The sequence below is a fragment of the Antennarius striatus genome, chromosome 6 (genome assembly GCF_040054535.1).
Source record: "Antennarius striatus isolate MH-2024 chromosome 6, ASM4005453v1, whole genome shotgun sequence".
NCBI classification, from domain to species: Eukaryota; Metazoa; Chordata; class Actinopteri; order Lophiiformes; family Antennariidae; genus Antennarius; species Antennarius striatus.
Window position 1 is genome coordinate 5,085,544 of NC_090781.1, and position 16,957 is coordinate 5,102,500.

The 16,957-nt window shown below is 40.8% G+C and overlaps 1 protein-coding gene across 3 annotated transcripts in view; it reads left to right on the forward strand.

Annotated features, from left to right (window-relative positions):
* Positions 1–2,715: 2,715 nt before the first annotated feature.
* Positions 2,716–16,957, forward strand: part of LOC137596337 (unconventional myosin-Ic-like) — a 52,324-nt gene continuing 38,082 nt past the window's right edge. The window contains exons 1-2 of one of the 3 annotated variants that reach the window (XM_068316744.1): positions 2,716–2,820; positions 3,027–3,271. In XM_068316744.1, coding sequence (XP_068172845.1) covers positions 3,182–3,271 — 90 coding nt within the window. In that variant the 5' untranslated portion in view covers positions 2,716–2,820; positions 3,027–3,181. Of the gene's footprint in view, positions 2,917–3,026; positions 3,272–6,548; positions 7,507–16,957 lie in introns of those variants that run through there. The other 2 variants (XM_068316743.1, XM_068316746.1) reach the window with 2 other exon arrangements.

Sequence of the window (16,957 nt, forward strand, 5' to 3'; positions counted from 1 at the left end):
TCAGGAAATGCAATGTATTTGTCACTGAGAGAAGTGTATTCGTCAATGACAGCTGGTCAATTTTTATGATAGAAATGAGAAGCAGAAGCAGCCAACTTTTGTTTTCATTTTCATATTATTGTGGAGATTTCTTTTTCAAATGATAGATGTCTTCATGAGAACTCTGAACTTCTGTTTCGCTACTGTTTTGTTGTTCTGGTCCTGTTCATAGAAAGTTGTTTTTTTTTAGTATTTACCCTAAGTCAGCTGGGATAAGCTCCAGCTCCCCGCAACCCGCCACAGCAGCTGAAGCGGTATAGAAGACGAATGAATGAATAATCCAAACTGATTGCCCCCCCCCCCCCCCCGCCAAAAAAACCCCACACTAATCTTTCCCTCACCCTATAACAATAGTTTTTATCATTCTAGGTTTCTGAACCACTTAAATGAAATAATTGTTTATTTGACTCATCATTATGATGAGTCAAATATTTTTTGATGGGTTCAAAAATCGATCCTATTATTCATCTTTTCATCAGAGATTTACATTGTCTTGTGACCCCTGTAGGAGGATTTAAACTCTACTTTAGGAGTCTCTACTTCACAGCTGTCTTTTATTTTGCTTTTTATTGCTTGGCTTGACCATATTTCATATTGCACTGCAGAGACTGTGATGAAATGCTCAAATGAAGACACAGTGCTGAGCAACAGGGTCAGAAAGGTCGTCAAAATATTAAATGCTTTTATCCACTGGAGTAACATTGTTCTTAAATTTTAAAAGACCGAAATGTGTGGCTGTAGCGTCACATTTTATTCTATAGAAGCCACCTTCAATATATCAATGTAGTGTTTGTTTGACAGAGAGAGAGAGAGAGAGAGAGAGAGTGTGTGTGTGTGTGTGTGTGTGTGTGTGTGTGTGTGTGTGTGTGTGTGTGTGTGTGTGTGTGTGTGTGTGTGTGTGTGTGTGTGTGTGTGTGTGTGTGTTTGAGTGGAGGCCTAGGTTTGTGTTGTCCTTGTGGACAGGAAGAACGCCGCTGAGAAAGGGGGTGCATAAGTGTGCCTCTTGCTTGTACAGCTTAAGGGAGGTGTACTTGTGTTCTGTGATATATACACACCCACATGCGTCACACACATGCACACTTAATCTACTGGGTGGGTACTGAGAATGCCTAAAGCAGGATGCTGAGCCCAGGAGGAAGCCCTGTTCAGAACAGCCCAGTTTGTGTGTGTTTGTGTGTGTGTGTGTGTGCGTGTGTGCGTGTGTGTGTGTGTGTGTGTGTGTGTGTGTGTGTGTGTGTGTGTGTGTGTGTGTGTGTGTGTTTGTGCTATATTAAACACTTGGACACAGGGCCATCGATTATTTAGGAGACACAAAGAAGAAACAACATAATCAGATAGACAACCACTGGTGTGTACCCAGAAAGACTGCAGAGTATTCAAGCAAATTTGGAAGAAAAACTGAAGTTCAAATCCCCACTTATATATTTGAATAAGTTCACTTGAAAATCTCATGCTGTCACGCTGTCAACACCTCCACCCACTACCTGTCAATCAAGCGCCCAACCAATCACGGCGCCCAACCAATCATGGCGCATCTACCAGAAGGAATCACTTGAACAATATGGCATAAGGCATCTGCTTTGTGAGTAGAAGAAATAACTATACATGGAATTCCCAGGTAACATAATTTTACTGTGTCATAACTGTTCCAACAATTTTCATGTTTTTGAGCAGAGAGTCCAAACAGCAGGAACGAGACAGAAAACAACAACAAATTCTGAGTGAAACTAGCTGGCTAGCATGAACAGTCTATCCAGCTATGGTTTCCATTTGGCATGTGACAATCGATGTAGTATCCAAAGTGCTCCTCGGGCATCTGACAATAACAGTCTTTAAAGTAACTACAAACAGTTCTGTTCATGTAGTCAGCTTACAGAAATATCACTTCTCTAAAATATTTTTTCCACTTGCTCTTTTGACAGTTGCCTTTTCCTTTAACGTTAGCTGCTAATGACACAAAGTCATTATGTCACCAAGTTGATTTTTGACTATGTTGGGTGCGCTTGGTTTATAATACCGATACAATTGTTTTCATATGTTTAGTATGAAGTCTGATATTATTGTTTTATCATGGAATTTTCACAGGTTCCCACCAGTTTGATTTATAAGGAAATAAGCACACATGTAAGATCAGGAAACTGCCACGTATGAAAAGGTTATGGTTAGGGTCAACTAGTCTGCAAGCACAGAGTGAAATATGAATAACAACTAAGCAGATGCAGAACTCTGACTTAAGGTAATGAATGCACTTTTTATATAACTAAAAAAGTTTATGAATAAACAGCAAAAAGGCTAAAAGTAATGATCCATCCATCTATCCATCCACATTCCTGTAGACAGCTGCTCATCTACCTTGCAAGTCGCGGGTATTTTATAAACCTGATCGTAAAAAATTCAGTTCAACGGCAGCACAAGTGAGAATACTGTATGTCCACTGGTGTCAGTAAGGTTATCTGAGTTCGTATGAAGATTCATCAAATAACTGACTGGAATTAATATTCTTTGATCCTCAAATTAAAATTCTAGGATCAAAGAAAATCATGGTAAAATCTCAACTGCTCACATGCCAGTATAATGTCCTTTAAGGAATAAATTTGTTTACCGCTCTCCATGAATGCACACCCTCCAGCAAGACAAACGACACGTATCCTCTCCATGTGACACCCTCTCAGGACAGCCAGAGCTCCATATCCTTTCCAGGATCCCTCAGCTTGAAAACCTACATCCTTTTGGCTGTTGTGAGGGAAGCTAGCGTCAGAGAGACTCTCCGCTCCACAACAGGTAATATCCCAACTCAAAACCTCTGTGCCGAAGACTGAAATATCCAAGCACTGCGCTAAACTTTTTGATCTTAGGCTCGGGAAATATTTCTATTAGGTAAGAGCTTAATTTGAAAATAATGCACATATAAACTAGTACACATTGCAGTGACATTTATATACTTTACAAATTGCTGATAAAACTAAAGCTTTGTGTTTGTTTTCTAGTCTTCTAGGTGCATTCTTTTCCTACCTGACCTACAAATTTACCAAAAGACCAGAGGGAAGACAATATAATACTTTTTCTCTGACGCCCCGGTCAAAGTGTGAGAGGAACAGACAGCACCAAGATAAAAAAATAACAAAAAGGAGAAAAGGCAACAATGATGGAATTGAGGATCCAGCTAATCCCAACAGGGGAAATCATCCTTCCTCCAGGGAAGAATGGAGAAAACTACTGCAACAACTGCAAGGTCAGTTCACACGCAATGGTCAGGTCTGACGTGAGATCTGGACTCAGATTTTTCCAATTTTTCTTCATTCCAACGGGTTTTTATGTTGTTCAGTTGGTAGAAATTTATTCTTGATATAGAAGAGGTTAGAAGACTCATTTACCATGGGGACAGATTTTCTTATTGTCAACACTTATGTTCTTTGTAATGTAACTTGTGTTGATAAATTAAATCAACTTTGACTATAGAATACAATTTAATGACACAAGCCTTAAGCAGTGTTCTCAGAAGTACAGTAAGGCGTGTTAAGTATACATGCAAAAATAAGCCAGTCCTGTGGACTAATTAATTCAGTCGAAAGTCGATGGAATTTAACTACAGTCATGATAGAGGACTGAGTAAATCTGTTACTGAAATGTATAGTTTTTGACCAGACTGGCTCAGTATGTGTCATCAGAGGGGTGTTCTCACATTGGTCCTCTTAAAGTCCAAGTATTAAACATTGATCAATGATGAAGAGGCCTGTTATTTAGGCTGTAGAAAGAGACAGAATAGATGTGCTTACAACTTTTTGTTTTGGAAGCAAAACAAAAAGTTGATAAAACTGATTTGTGAAACTATTAAAAGTTAATAAAGTTCATACAGTAGTATATATAATAAATGTAGACTGTAATCTCTGAAGTTCAGTCGATTATTTGTTTTGCTTAGAAAGTGTTATTATTTTTGCACTGTGTTCTGAATACCATGTTATCCAGCAGCAGCACTCATTTAGCTCTAAAACCTCTATCTGCACCGTCATGCCAACAAAATATAGACCATATGAAATTTAATAAACAGGTGCTGACTAGAGAGGAGCATTTATTTAGGCTTTATAAAAAACAGAATACAATTATTAAGTTACGTGGTTTCTCAAAGACGAAGCCCACTTCAAGCCCACTTTACGATAAATTAGGCGTGAACTGATTTGAAAGCTGGATTTTATTCATATGGATTGTGCGAAAATGTTTCCCAAAAATGGAAAGAAGGATTTTCTTTGTAAATTTTATGTGAAATAGTTATTTTACTCCTTAAAAGGAGGGCAAGCACAGACTGTGAAAACAGTAGTTCAAACGTTGCTGAGTCTCAGTGGATTTTCATGAAGTCTAAAAAAATAATGCTGTCATCAGAGTGTCAAAAAGCACACATTCCATACAGGTGACATGGGCTTCAGGATATCTCGGCCTCTGCTGGCGTGATGTTAACCATGATATCTTACTTTGTTAAAAGGATCAGGGTGATGTGTCTGTAAAGACAAGATGCAGTACTTTACAGCTTTGATTATTCTCATTGTTAAACATGACAGTTTACAGCTAGAAATGTACTGTAGGTTCTGTAGTGTTTACCTTGTATAGTTTCGTGCATGAAACTAGAGTTACATTTCTCTACAACATCTTGTAATGTCTATCACAGCAGTATAGAAGAGCAGTTGCGATGCCAGCTGATGTTGACCAACTCTATAAACAGTATCTAAGGAATGAAGGGAGTTGGCATTCAAAAATCAATCTTCCCATTGCATGAGGTTTGGTGAAGTGAATGTGGGCTGACACAGCACTACAATGTATAATAAGTGGAATGTGGTGTGGTTAATTCAGTCTGCTGTGTATCGGACAGCGGCGATTGGAAAATAGTGGAATGTACCGTATCCTGGACAGGAGGAAGCAACAAAGACATTCCAGTACACAGATTCATTTTTACCCCGTCCACATTCCTGCAGGGTCGAATCACCCGGCGTATTTGAATGTGTTTGAAAGGTGGGCGTAAAAGGTTGTTCACTGTTTAATGAGCTGGGAAATAGATGCATAAAGACCTATAAAGACAAAAATGACTGACGTAATGGAGTATGGGCCATATGATCGATTTGATCTTCAAATACTCAGGTCACAAAATTAATACCCCCCCTATTTTTATGAAAAATAAAATACATGTAAGGATGTGTGTGTGTGTGTGTGTGTGTGTGTGTGTGTGTGTGTGTGTGTGTGTGTGTGTGTGTGTGTGTGTGTGTGTGTGTGTGTGTGTGTGTTTGTGTGTTTGTGTGTGTGTGTGTGTGTGTGTGTGTGTGTGTGTGTGTGTGTGTGTGTGTGTGTGTGTGTGTGTGTGTGTGTGTGTGCGTGCGTGCGTCTAGACAGAGTAGTGTTGGTTTGAGATGAGTCGTTCACCCCCCCCTCTGGCAGTGAGGCTGCATTACATTCTGTAATGCAGCCTCACTGCCAAGCCTTACTTATGTGAACCTCATGTTTTTCATGTGTGCCTCATGGGTCGTGGGTGGCTGGTCCAGGTCACCTTCTCACTGGCGACACATGTTGTGTAACTCTGAAACACTGCATGGAAAAACAGAGAGCCTACTGTGGAATGTTTTCTTTCTTCTTGACATGCTATTTACAGCAAACTGAAACAGATGCACACTACCAAGGTACCACTGATGTCACCGCTTCAGGATCTTTAGCTTTGGAGTACAGTTTAGCCCAAATTGTAATTTGTTCTATGAAACTGCACAGCCAACTTCACCAGGACTCCTTGTCAGAAGTCTGAGATCTCACCTTCCTCACTAAATTAAAATGAAATAAAACAAAACAATCAAACAAACAAAAAACAACCAAAACAAAAAGACAAATAAGAGTCGTATTCCAGGTAACAAGTAAGTTCTTGTCAGTGTCGTCTCGCATCACAAATAAGGTCCTTTAAAACATACTGGAGTCTCTGGACTTTTGGAAAATTGCTTTCTGGGACAATGTTGAACTTTTGTGATGCTCCTGAAATGTCTTTTTAGACTAAGAATCTTTGACCCGCCAGCAGCACAGGAGTGAGACGATGGCGACTGAATTTTAACTGTATATGAACCTCATGCTTTTCATGTGTGGGCATGTGAGTTTTGTCCATTTTAGAGACAATGGATCTGGAAATAAAGCATTTTAAAATAATGATCACATCAATGTGGTTCCAAACGGCAAATTTTCACAGTGTCGTCTTGAGGAGTAATTAATAAATAATTAATAATAAAAACTAAATACAACTACTAATGATAATAACAAGAATATGGATTAGGAAAACTTACATTTATGTATTATTTCATGCAGACTGCTTTCTATGATTTTAATAACAAAAGTGTTAAACGACTATCAACACAACTTAATCCAAAAACTGTCAATTATTTTTAAATCTTTTTTGTTTTTGAATGCTCATTTGAAATAGAGCTTTCAAGTGACTCTGAAGGTTTGTCATCTCCCCCACAGAATAAACCCTAAACACATCCACTCTTCTAGCCTCACGGTGTGGGACACTGACACGGAGTCAGCGTGGACTCCGTGACCTTGAAGGCGCTCCTCCCTCCTGTGCATGGAGGTGCAGTACCGTCCTGCGTGACGGCAGAGGGGAGTGGAATCATTGGAGTGGAATGATTTAAACATAAACAGGCGTTTACACTCCCACGATGGTGGGGTACACTGCAGCCGGGTCACATCTATTGCAGCCCACGATGAAGGGAAACACGAATTCATGACGTGTGAAAGTTTTCAGATTGTTGTTTCATTTATTTAGTATTTACGTGCTCTCTGTTCCTCTCTAGGTTCAGTCAAGAAACGTGGACAGGTTGAAAGTTTTGCTCTAAAAACGTTTTTCCACCTGAGCTGAACTGATTTGTTTGTTGTTTATATTTATCCGATTGTTAATATCAAAGCCTGGAGGTGCACATTGAAGTTTTTCTGCGCGGGGTGGTGGAGATTTGTCACTCGAGTCGTGCGTGGGATGGCTTCTGGTGGACTTCCTGGTATTTCAAGGCTGCCCAACCTTCAGTGAAAGAAAGGGAAGGGGGTAATTACCACGCCACTCCCGTGGGGGCTTTCAGGGATGAGGTCCGACACCAAAAATTACATCTCCTATTAAATTCACCAGTGACACGTTTTTCTGACGTCTGGTTGTGTGACTCTTCTGCTGAACCGCTATAGGAAGTGAAGTCCTCCGTGGATCCACGGGGCCCACAGTGGGAGTGCTGGTTTGTGTTAGGAGTGGTGGGCAGGACTCTGTACAGTTCGTTACCTACACACACACACACACACACACACACACACACACACACACACACGCACACACACACCGAACCGACCGGGATCACTGATTCAGTTCACCACCGCAGAGGGACTACAGCCGAACGCCTCCGCCCGCGTCAGTCCGACGAAGAGCAGCGAGCGTCTCCCCGTGTTTGACCTCCCCTGCGTCTGAAGGTTTGTCTCGGTCCAATCTCAGCTGTGGGCCAACATTCAGAACTCTGCTTGAAGCTGTCGGTACTTGTGCGGACGGGATTTAGCTCCAGCGGGTCCAGGAAAGTTTGTGCAGTCGGGTTGGTGTGGGTGCTCCGCGCCCCGGTGCGGGGGCGGGCAGCCCCGACGGGAGACATATGGAGGACGCACTCCGTCCATTACATTCAGTATTGAGACAAATGACAACCTCTAGTGAGAGCCGTCGTCCGGCTCTTTAGATAGTTCTTTTTTGTAAGTGACAATATTTAAACGTTCTCAATCCTCTTATATATTCGGCGCCCGTCCTCTGCTCAGAACCTGAGCCAACAGTTTGACGCGGTGGTTGAAAACTGTTTAAAGGTGCTTGCTGTGGTAATTATTTATGCACCGTGTTTGTAGAATGATCAAGATGAGCGTGCTAAAAAAAAAAGTAGATTCTTATAATGACAAAATGTGGTTTATTCTAAGACGTAGTAAACTTCTGGAGTCCGTATCGTCGGTGTCCGACGGTCCTTGAAAGCAGCGCCGTGAACTTCCAGCCGCGGACCCGTTTGGCGTCCACAGCTTTAAATCCTTCAGGTCGTCTTTTAATAGACGCCAGACAGACACGGATTAAGATGGTTGAACACGTCACTTCACCCGTGGGCACACAGCTGCTGGAAATGTGGGTTTACTCGTTTCGGCTATTTTCCCTGAAATACCAAACACTAATTCCACATTTGTCAGCTTGATGAAGGTTTTTCTGCTCTGCATTCTGCTGCTGAAAATGTTTTCCCAGCTGTCAGAGAGAGAGAGAGAGAGAGAGAGACTGAGAGACTGAGAGAGAGGGAGACTGAGAGTGCCAGAGTCTGCCATGAAGGCTTTGCAAAAGTGCTGGACCACCTGTGTGTGTGTGTGTGTGTGTGTGTGTGTGTGTGTGTGTGTGTGTGTGTGTGTGTGTGTGTGTGTGTGTGTGTGTGTGTGTGTGTGTCATGGACTGCTCCTGCTTTGAATAGCCTGGCACATAATAATAATGTGTTCATTCCTAACAAATGATATAAAGTAACGTCACTGTGAGGACAGCTAAAATACACCTGAGATTCGTGCACCTAAAAGCAACATTGCAGGGATAGTTTGACCCTAAATAAAAAATTCTTAACCTTGAGAAACTGCAATGACATCAGTATCATCATTAATTTGAGGGTTGTTCCTGTTGAACTACATTTTACAATTTACACTGTCAGGATATTGGTACATCTAATTATTTCTTCCATTTTCTTCCTCCTTCACCAGATTGAATGGTTATCTGTAAAGCCTTTAAGAAATCTTCCAATGTTCCAAAAGCAATTTAAAAATGTTGGTTGTGTTGTTTTTTATCCATTTAAACTGGAAAAAGTTATAATTTGCTTGCTGATTATTATCTTGATGATGAAGGAGGGGGATGACCCACCCAGTGGAGAGGAAGAGGTGACACATAACTGAACATTAGAAACATGTTCACTGAGATTGAAACCAGATGAGAGACATGTGGAGAAATGAATCAGCATAGACAACTTATTACAAACAGGTCAAGCTGCTTAGAGTTGCTGACCTGTTGCTTCAAGGTCATTTGGAGGACATGATCTCCCAGCATTCCCTGACTGCCTGCAGCTGCTGCTATAAAATGGCATGTCTGTTTGTTGCATGTCTGACATCATTTTTTTCAAATGACAACTTAACTCGAACAGTGTAAATTTCCACCAATCCTAACGCCATTCAATCTGTATAACTAATCTGAGAATATTGGCGATTCTTCCCTCTACAAACGAATTAAACTATGCATGGAACGCACAGCAATACGTTTTTCTATAGCAGCCCCTTCCCCCTTGTTCTATATTCCTCATGGCATTTATTTGGTTGCAGTTTCCATTGGTCTGATGCGGCACGGTGCTCTGAGGCAAGACTGATCCCTCAGTGCTTTGCATCGGACCTTTATAATCTGGGTTTCTGGTGATATTTCTGACTCATGGCTTTGACAGAGTTGTGGTGAAAGTGGTGTCAGTTAGTTAAGGGTTAGAACGAGGTTGCGCCCGAAATGTCAGCTTCTTTCTGCCCAGTTGAACAATTTTTCTTTGGCTTTGTACATTTCTGAAAACAAAGACATATGGTTACCAAAACATTTTTTATGCATTGTGCATGATTAAGTTAATGTTAAAAGCAGTAATTGTTCCAATTATACTTTTGGGTATATTTGGAACAGTTTAGCTTTCAAGTTTGAGTACGTATTTTGTTTGTGGGGCTTCAGATACTGCTTGACTGTTTATCTGATCAAATATCAGTCTGACTTTGCCCCTATTTCTAAGTGGATTCCTTCATGGCAAGTTCCTCATATGACATGTTGAACAGTCCTAGGATTATTCTGTGGTTGTAAACCAGTAAAATACATTCTATTGTAGCTGAATGCACTAAAGGATCCCTTGATCCTTCCTGTGGTCTGTCTTTGAAAACCAATGCTTTCTGTTCTTGATATATGAGGTGTTTTTGACAAATGAAGGTTTTCGTTGTCATGTAACATTATAGATGTTGTGTGGTTCCTGGGAAGAACCCATAGGATACACCTGACTGCTTGGTTGTCAGCCAGACCTCCACCATCACTTCTACAACAGGAAAGACCCCCACACAATGCATTCATGCACTCACAACCTCCTGCATTTGATGAGACTTTTAGGAAATTCTGAGCTGGAGGATGTGCTCCACTTTCATAACCGTTTTATGTGAACATGTCATGTCCATCTACGCAGCTGGAAGTGTTAGTGAGATTGGGTTCTAAGAACAGTATGTATGACTTTGTAGCCAGAATATATTTGTTTTTGGGTAACTAGTGAAGGATCTTGGCCTTTCAGCTGCACAAGTCACTCCCACCATCATTATGGTAAATTATAGGAGCTTGAATTTCATTTTTGCATTTGCACTGAAAAAGTGAATTTCCCACTCCATGTAGATGCCCAGTTTGATCCCTTTAAGGGAAGAAGCGAGAGAGCATAGAGGAACATGAGAAACTCCAGATGTGAGGGAGAATTAATAAATGTTTATTTGCGCAACTCTTTGTAAAATGTCAGTAATGGGTTTTGCAGATGTTCGCTGTCAAACATTAAGCTAGACACAACTCATTTAAAAGCTGGCATCAATGAGTACAGTATGAACCCTGCATTACGATGGTTTGGGCATGTCTCTCTGATAACATTGACAACAGATATCAACAGTAGACTAAGCGGACCGATAAGGGCAATAACAAATTCCAGTTCAAAGTGGATTGATGGACTTTGTACTAATTTCTTAACGCAGTTACTGAAGGTAAAAGTTATACAATGGTATTTGTCAGCATTTTGTTGAATGGTTGATGGCCAGTCAGAGTTGAATCATTGAAAGGACAAATGCCAGTTGAAGAAAAAGAGATGAATACATGTATATCTGTTCATTTATAAGTTGCATCGTAAAGACAGGAAAGTGGAAGATGGAGCCAAACCTTTCTGGGTGAAAATATGAGTGACTGAATCTTATTTCCCTCCCGTTTGACTGTCTTGACTTCTGTGAGACTGGAAATAAGCCTGGAAATGATTCAATACCCAAGCCAACATTGTTTTCCATTTTAACCCAAGCATTGTGAGTGAAAAATCTGGGAAGTCTTCAGCATCAGTGAAACTTTTTCTTTGGTAGTCATTTATTGGTGTCTGCGTTAAACCAGAGTTTTAAATATCAGAGGAACACAAATATTAACATCACATGAAGTTTTACAACAAATATACAAATTCAGTCCAGAATAACTTGAATCTTCAGCCCTGTCAGTGAAAGCTGCTTCATCTAAAGAGCTGGAGGAGCTCTTAAATCCATTTCACTACTTGTGTGTTTTGTGTCATCTGTGAGTAGTACTGCTCATTCATGTCAGTTACCACATTGCTTACTAGCTCACTTCCTAATCCTGTTCCATTATGCACTCTCACACACACCCTCATTGAAATTAATCCAAGTAATTAAGTAATCCAAGTGCACTTGCTGTTGCACACGCCCAGGTTAGCTGGACTGTGTGTGTGTGTGTGTGTGTGTGTGTGTGTGTGTGTGTGTGTGTGAGTGTGTGTGTGTGTGTGTGTGTGTGTGTGTGTGTGTGTGTGACAGAGACATGACCTCAGCACCCTATTGGTCCTGTCCTGTATCATAACTGTAATCATGGCAGCTTCTACAATGTTTCTACTTGTGATTTTCCCATTGCATCCTGACAGTCTTGCTGGTGTCGACACACACACACACACACACACACACACACACACACACACACACACACACACACACACACACACACACACACACACACACACACACACACACACACACACACACACACACACACACACCTGCTGTGATATGACTCCAAATGCAAATATTTGTTGTTGAAACAAGAGTTCCTAGGTTTTGTCGATGTGTGTGGTTGTATTGGTTCAGTGCGTATGTCTCCCACGGTTCAAATAATCACCTGTTAAATGTATTTCTGAACTTTCAGTTTGATTGGTCAAGTTGTTATTTAATATCTGATAAAGCAGCATGAAAACACATAGTGGTCATCACTGAAAGTATCATGTATCTGTGGTGCTATATGTAAAAAAAATCAAGGAAAGGTATTTTCTCAGACATTTAATTTTATGAAAATAAATCACAACCACTCGGAACATGACAACAAAGATCACTTGTTCATTCACATGTAACAATATAACTGAAATAAATTAAATTTCAAATCAAACTTTAATGAAGCATTTACAAGACTTAAACATAAATATTTTAAAACTCGTCCACATAACTGTTTTTCTGCATTATTTTAGTAAAAAAAATTTAATTTAATATTGCCTGCCATGCTGTTGAATTATTTCTAGTGACTCATCAGTTGTACTGGAGACACAGTGAAAAACAAAGAATATACAAGTTACTTTTCTTGAAGTAATAGCTGCTAAATAATAGAAAATAATAATTTTAAGCTTATGCGTTAAAAAAAACTTTGTTTTTGACTAGTCACATCAGAGGTCACCAGTGTGTCATCCTTTTTACACTGTAGATTAGCATTCATATTTGTTTGACAAAGTTTTTTTTAAAGCTGGATGCCCTTCCTGCTTTAACCTTCCGCATTTATCTTTGAACCTGCGTACATATGACGCTGGCTAGTGACCCCGTGGGGCTGCAGATGTCGGGGATTGAACCGAGCCACTGAGCTACATCCTTGGTCCCTTAGAGGTGTATCTACATGAGTGTGGTTAATCTTTATTTGCATATGTGATTCATACGACAAACTGGGGTTTGGTGATTTATCACACTGCAGTATGATTGAACTTATTTCAGCGGCAGTGGAACCTTGGAGGCAGAAACACTCTGCTGCTTTATTGGTTAGCATTTCTGCTAGGAACCTGTTTAAACTTTAGGGGAATGAAAGATCCGTCCTGAAATGACAAAATGTCATGTCTTTGTTCCTGTCTATACTTGTGGTTAGAATGACAGCGATGTCAGTGTAGTTTCCTTCTAAAGACAGCTATACACTCCTGATGTGTTCTCCAAAGCCTTGTCTATGGCAACAACACGGTTAATGTTTTTGGTGAAGTTCATGAAGGCTTTCTATGTCACTCAGTAGAATTTGTTAACCTTTAACCACACCTTCCCTTGAAGCTTCGATAGGGCAGAGCTGCACAAGCAGGCGTGACCTTGGACCTGTAAGGGAGAGCGTATGGGTGGGATGTGAAGGGGGAGGAGTGACATGGAGGAAGAGTAGGAGCATATGGAGTGGGAGGTAGAATGTGGGAATTGGCAGAAAGAATAGTGTTATAAATAACTTCAAGTGCTGTTAGGTTTAGGGAAGGGAAACCAGATGTGGTACAAATTCATGGCTATCAGAAAGAAAGGAACAAAGAGAGCAGCCAATGGACAGCAGGAATGTAAACATAGTTTATAAATTACATTAACATTAAGAAAAATGACGCCTTTGTGACAATAATTCCTTGCTGTTAGCTGCTCATTTCTTTAAAAGGTGAAAGTGTGCTGATGTGTGTGATACTCTACTGTAGACTGAATTTAATGGGGAACAACCCACTAATTTTTACTTTAGCTGTCTACTGTGTCTGTCTACCTGTCTGTGTCTATGTCTGTCTGTCTGTCTGTCATCTGATCTTTGATGTGCTCCCACAGCTGTTTGGCTTTTGACATGTCACTTTTTAAAAAGTTATGGTGCTATTTCATTTGTTTTACTAACAACAGAATAGTACTGACAATGAATTGTGAGACTATCTTAGTTTACATTCACTGGTATGTAACCCCCCCTCTTCACGCATGCACGCACGCATACGCACGCACACACACACACGCACACACACACTGCGATGTCTTGTTCTCACGGAATGCAAGTCATGCCTGGCACTACGTACGTTTTTATCATTATTATGGGGGTGACCGGGTGGTATGTGTGTGTGTGTGTGTGTGTGTGTGTGTGTGTCTGTGTGCCTGTGTGTGTCTGTGTGTGTCTGTGTGTCTGTGTGTGCGTGTCTGCGTGTGCCTGTTTTCCTTTGCTATTGCAAGCAGTTGAGCAATTTAGCATTTAATGTGAGGATTAAAATTGGGAATTTGGTTTGTATGTATATGAAAATGAGTGCAACTTGTGGCTTTATAGATGTTATTGACATAGTGCAAAGGGCATGGATTTGTGCCTTGTGTGCATGCATGTGTGTGTATTGTTTCAACTGCCCAACCCTTGGTGATAAATCTCTAAGTAAAAGATTCCAGAAATGTTGAAACGGGCTGTGTGAGAAGAGATTGCTGAGTTTGAGTTTGGAAAGGGTCTCTGTTCAGTTGCTTTATCCAGAGCTCTGCTGTTCTCACATAAATCTGACCCGTTTGTCAGGTTCAATGTAGGTGCATGCCGAAATGTCAACAGCACTTCAATAAGAAACTGTTGGCCTCCGAGGAGCTGTCTTTCCATTTATATCTCTTTCTATCCACATTGTTTCCATCTTTTCAGGAATCATTTAATGTCTGTAAAAGCAATGAATTTGCCATATAAAAGTTGTGAGAATTATTTAACATTTAACCAAGACCCCCACCCTCCATAAGACTTGACTTAGAGAAGAAAGAAGGGAAGGAGTGAAAGATAAAGTGAAGAGGAAAAAGGAGTGCAAGATTGCTATGCACCACTGTAGGTAATGAAAGGTGGAATGGGAGTTGTAGATCCAGAATGCTCCCAATGTTATGAGTTTTTTCTCCTACAAGTCACTACCTGCCCCAGTAAATGGAGGGACCTGGAGACTGTGGTAAAGAAAGGCTATGTGGGTTTTCTTGGAGCTCTATGTCTGTGTAAAGGTCACAGTTTTCTGCAAGGGGTTCATATTAGATTTTAACTTTACACTAATTAATTCTTAATGCTATATTTGAAATATTTATATTTATAGTGTTGCCACCCAGTCTGAGTCTCTCAGGTCTCCTAAAGGGGCGGCAGTGACTCAGTGGTAAAGCGGGAGGTAGAGCTGGTCGTTCAATGTTCCTAAGATCGGCGGTTGGATTCCTGCTCCCGCCCAAAAAAATACCAGGAGTGTGAGCTGACAATGGGAGGTGTCAGCTCACCTCTGTAGCACTGCCGAGGTGCCCTTGAGTAAGGTGCCATCCCCCTTTACAAGTTGCTCATTTGGGGGGCTGCACGAAGGGGCTGCCTGCCATTCAACCTCCCGGTGCAAAAAATTAAATCAAAAAAGGGCTTCAATCAATAGCCTTTGATGTTGCAAGGCTATTTAGTTCGCATATTAGTGCAAAGGGATGCTGATTGAGGCAGCTCAATGGAATTTGTTCGTTCATTTCTCCTCATTTTTGTTTAAACTGTCCTGTCCAGTAATGTTGGCATGCAGTATGAAGTGTGTGTGTATGTGTGTCCACTGGATGTGGTTTTAAGTGGGGGTCACTACTCTTCCACATCATCCCAAGGTTTTCTTCAGGTTTTCCCACAATGGCATGTCAGCAGTGGGCCCATCAGACAGTCAGAGTGACTATAAATTCCATATTTAAAACCAGTTCTGTGCTGTGTGTTTAATGAATGTTGTTATAGCCATTAAAATCAGACTCAGATTTCTGAATATGAGCTGAAAAGAAGCTTTCATGTCACAGAAATCTCAGGAAAACTCAACCACCGACTCACTGTAGTCCATGATTTATGGAATGTAGTCCACGTCTTTATGGAAGACAGGAGGAGACACTTAAGGAAATGCCTGCATGACCAAAGTTCTGCCACAGTGGAAAAATGGGTGTGTGTGTGTGTCTGTGGAAGCTGAAAACAGCCCCAATGTCTCTTATTAGCTTAATTTCAAGCCTGTTGTTTAAGGGCTTTGCCAGATTCACATCTGTTCACAATGGAAATGTCTCACCCTCCTGGAGTTGGACACACACACACACACACACACACACACACACACACACACACACACACACACACACACACACACACACACACACATTGAGGCGATTTAATTCACCTAGAATAATGGATACCCCCCTCTCCCTAACATGTCAGTGACAAACTGCTAGTTACGTCAGAAACACACCCAAAAACACACTCTCACACTCGCCCACCTATTATTCAATTGTTCCTCCTTGTTTGTGACACTTTCAGTATCTGTCACCAGATTCCTGCTTCTCTATCTTGTTATTTTCAACCTCTCTCACCATCTCTGTCTCTCTCTGTCTCTCTCTCTCTGTCCCTCTCTCACTGTCAATGTCTCTTCAGCCCTCTTGTCTCTGTTTGCCACCCACATGGTCCACATTCTTTCTCTCTGACTTCACAGCCACACTATAATGCCGTTTATTTATTCCTCTTTGTTTTACATTTAAATAAAAAAATTTTTTTAAACATAGACAAAAAGCCCTCCAGGTTGGCTAATTTAATGGATGACACCAAATCCCATGTCATCTTCGTAACTCAACCTGTTGTTTTAAGCTGCCCCTCACTTTTTTCCTTGCCTTGAAAACAGAGTACCAAAGGGTAGAAGTTGACATCTTTATACAGAAGGTATGAAGCCACTTGTTACATCATCAGTCGATAAATTTCACTAGTTAGATCATTATCACAGGCACCTTTACATGGTGCCTAAAATTGTGTTAAGGACTTGGTTTGTCAGGCATCCAATGAAAATGTGGGAGCATTGCAAGGGGAAGGCAGGAGTTGGTGATGGAAAGGCTGTCAGGATCTTGCTTCTATGAGTGCTTTTATTACATGCAGATTTACAGCTACTTTGTGGAACATTTAACTGTTCAGTGTAGAACCGTTTAAAGACACTTTAAACGTTCTTTGTCATTTGATTTGTTGTGAGCGGGTTAAGGTTTGAAGTTGTGTTGTACAGCAGAGAAAGCCCAAAAGTTCACTATTTATTGTTAAAGCCATTGTATGAGTATTGATTACGAAGGTGTGTGT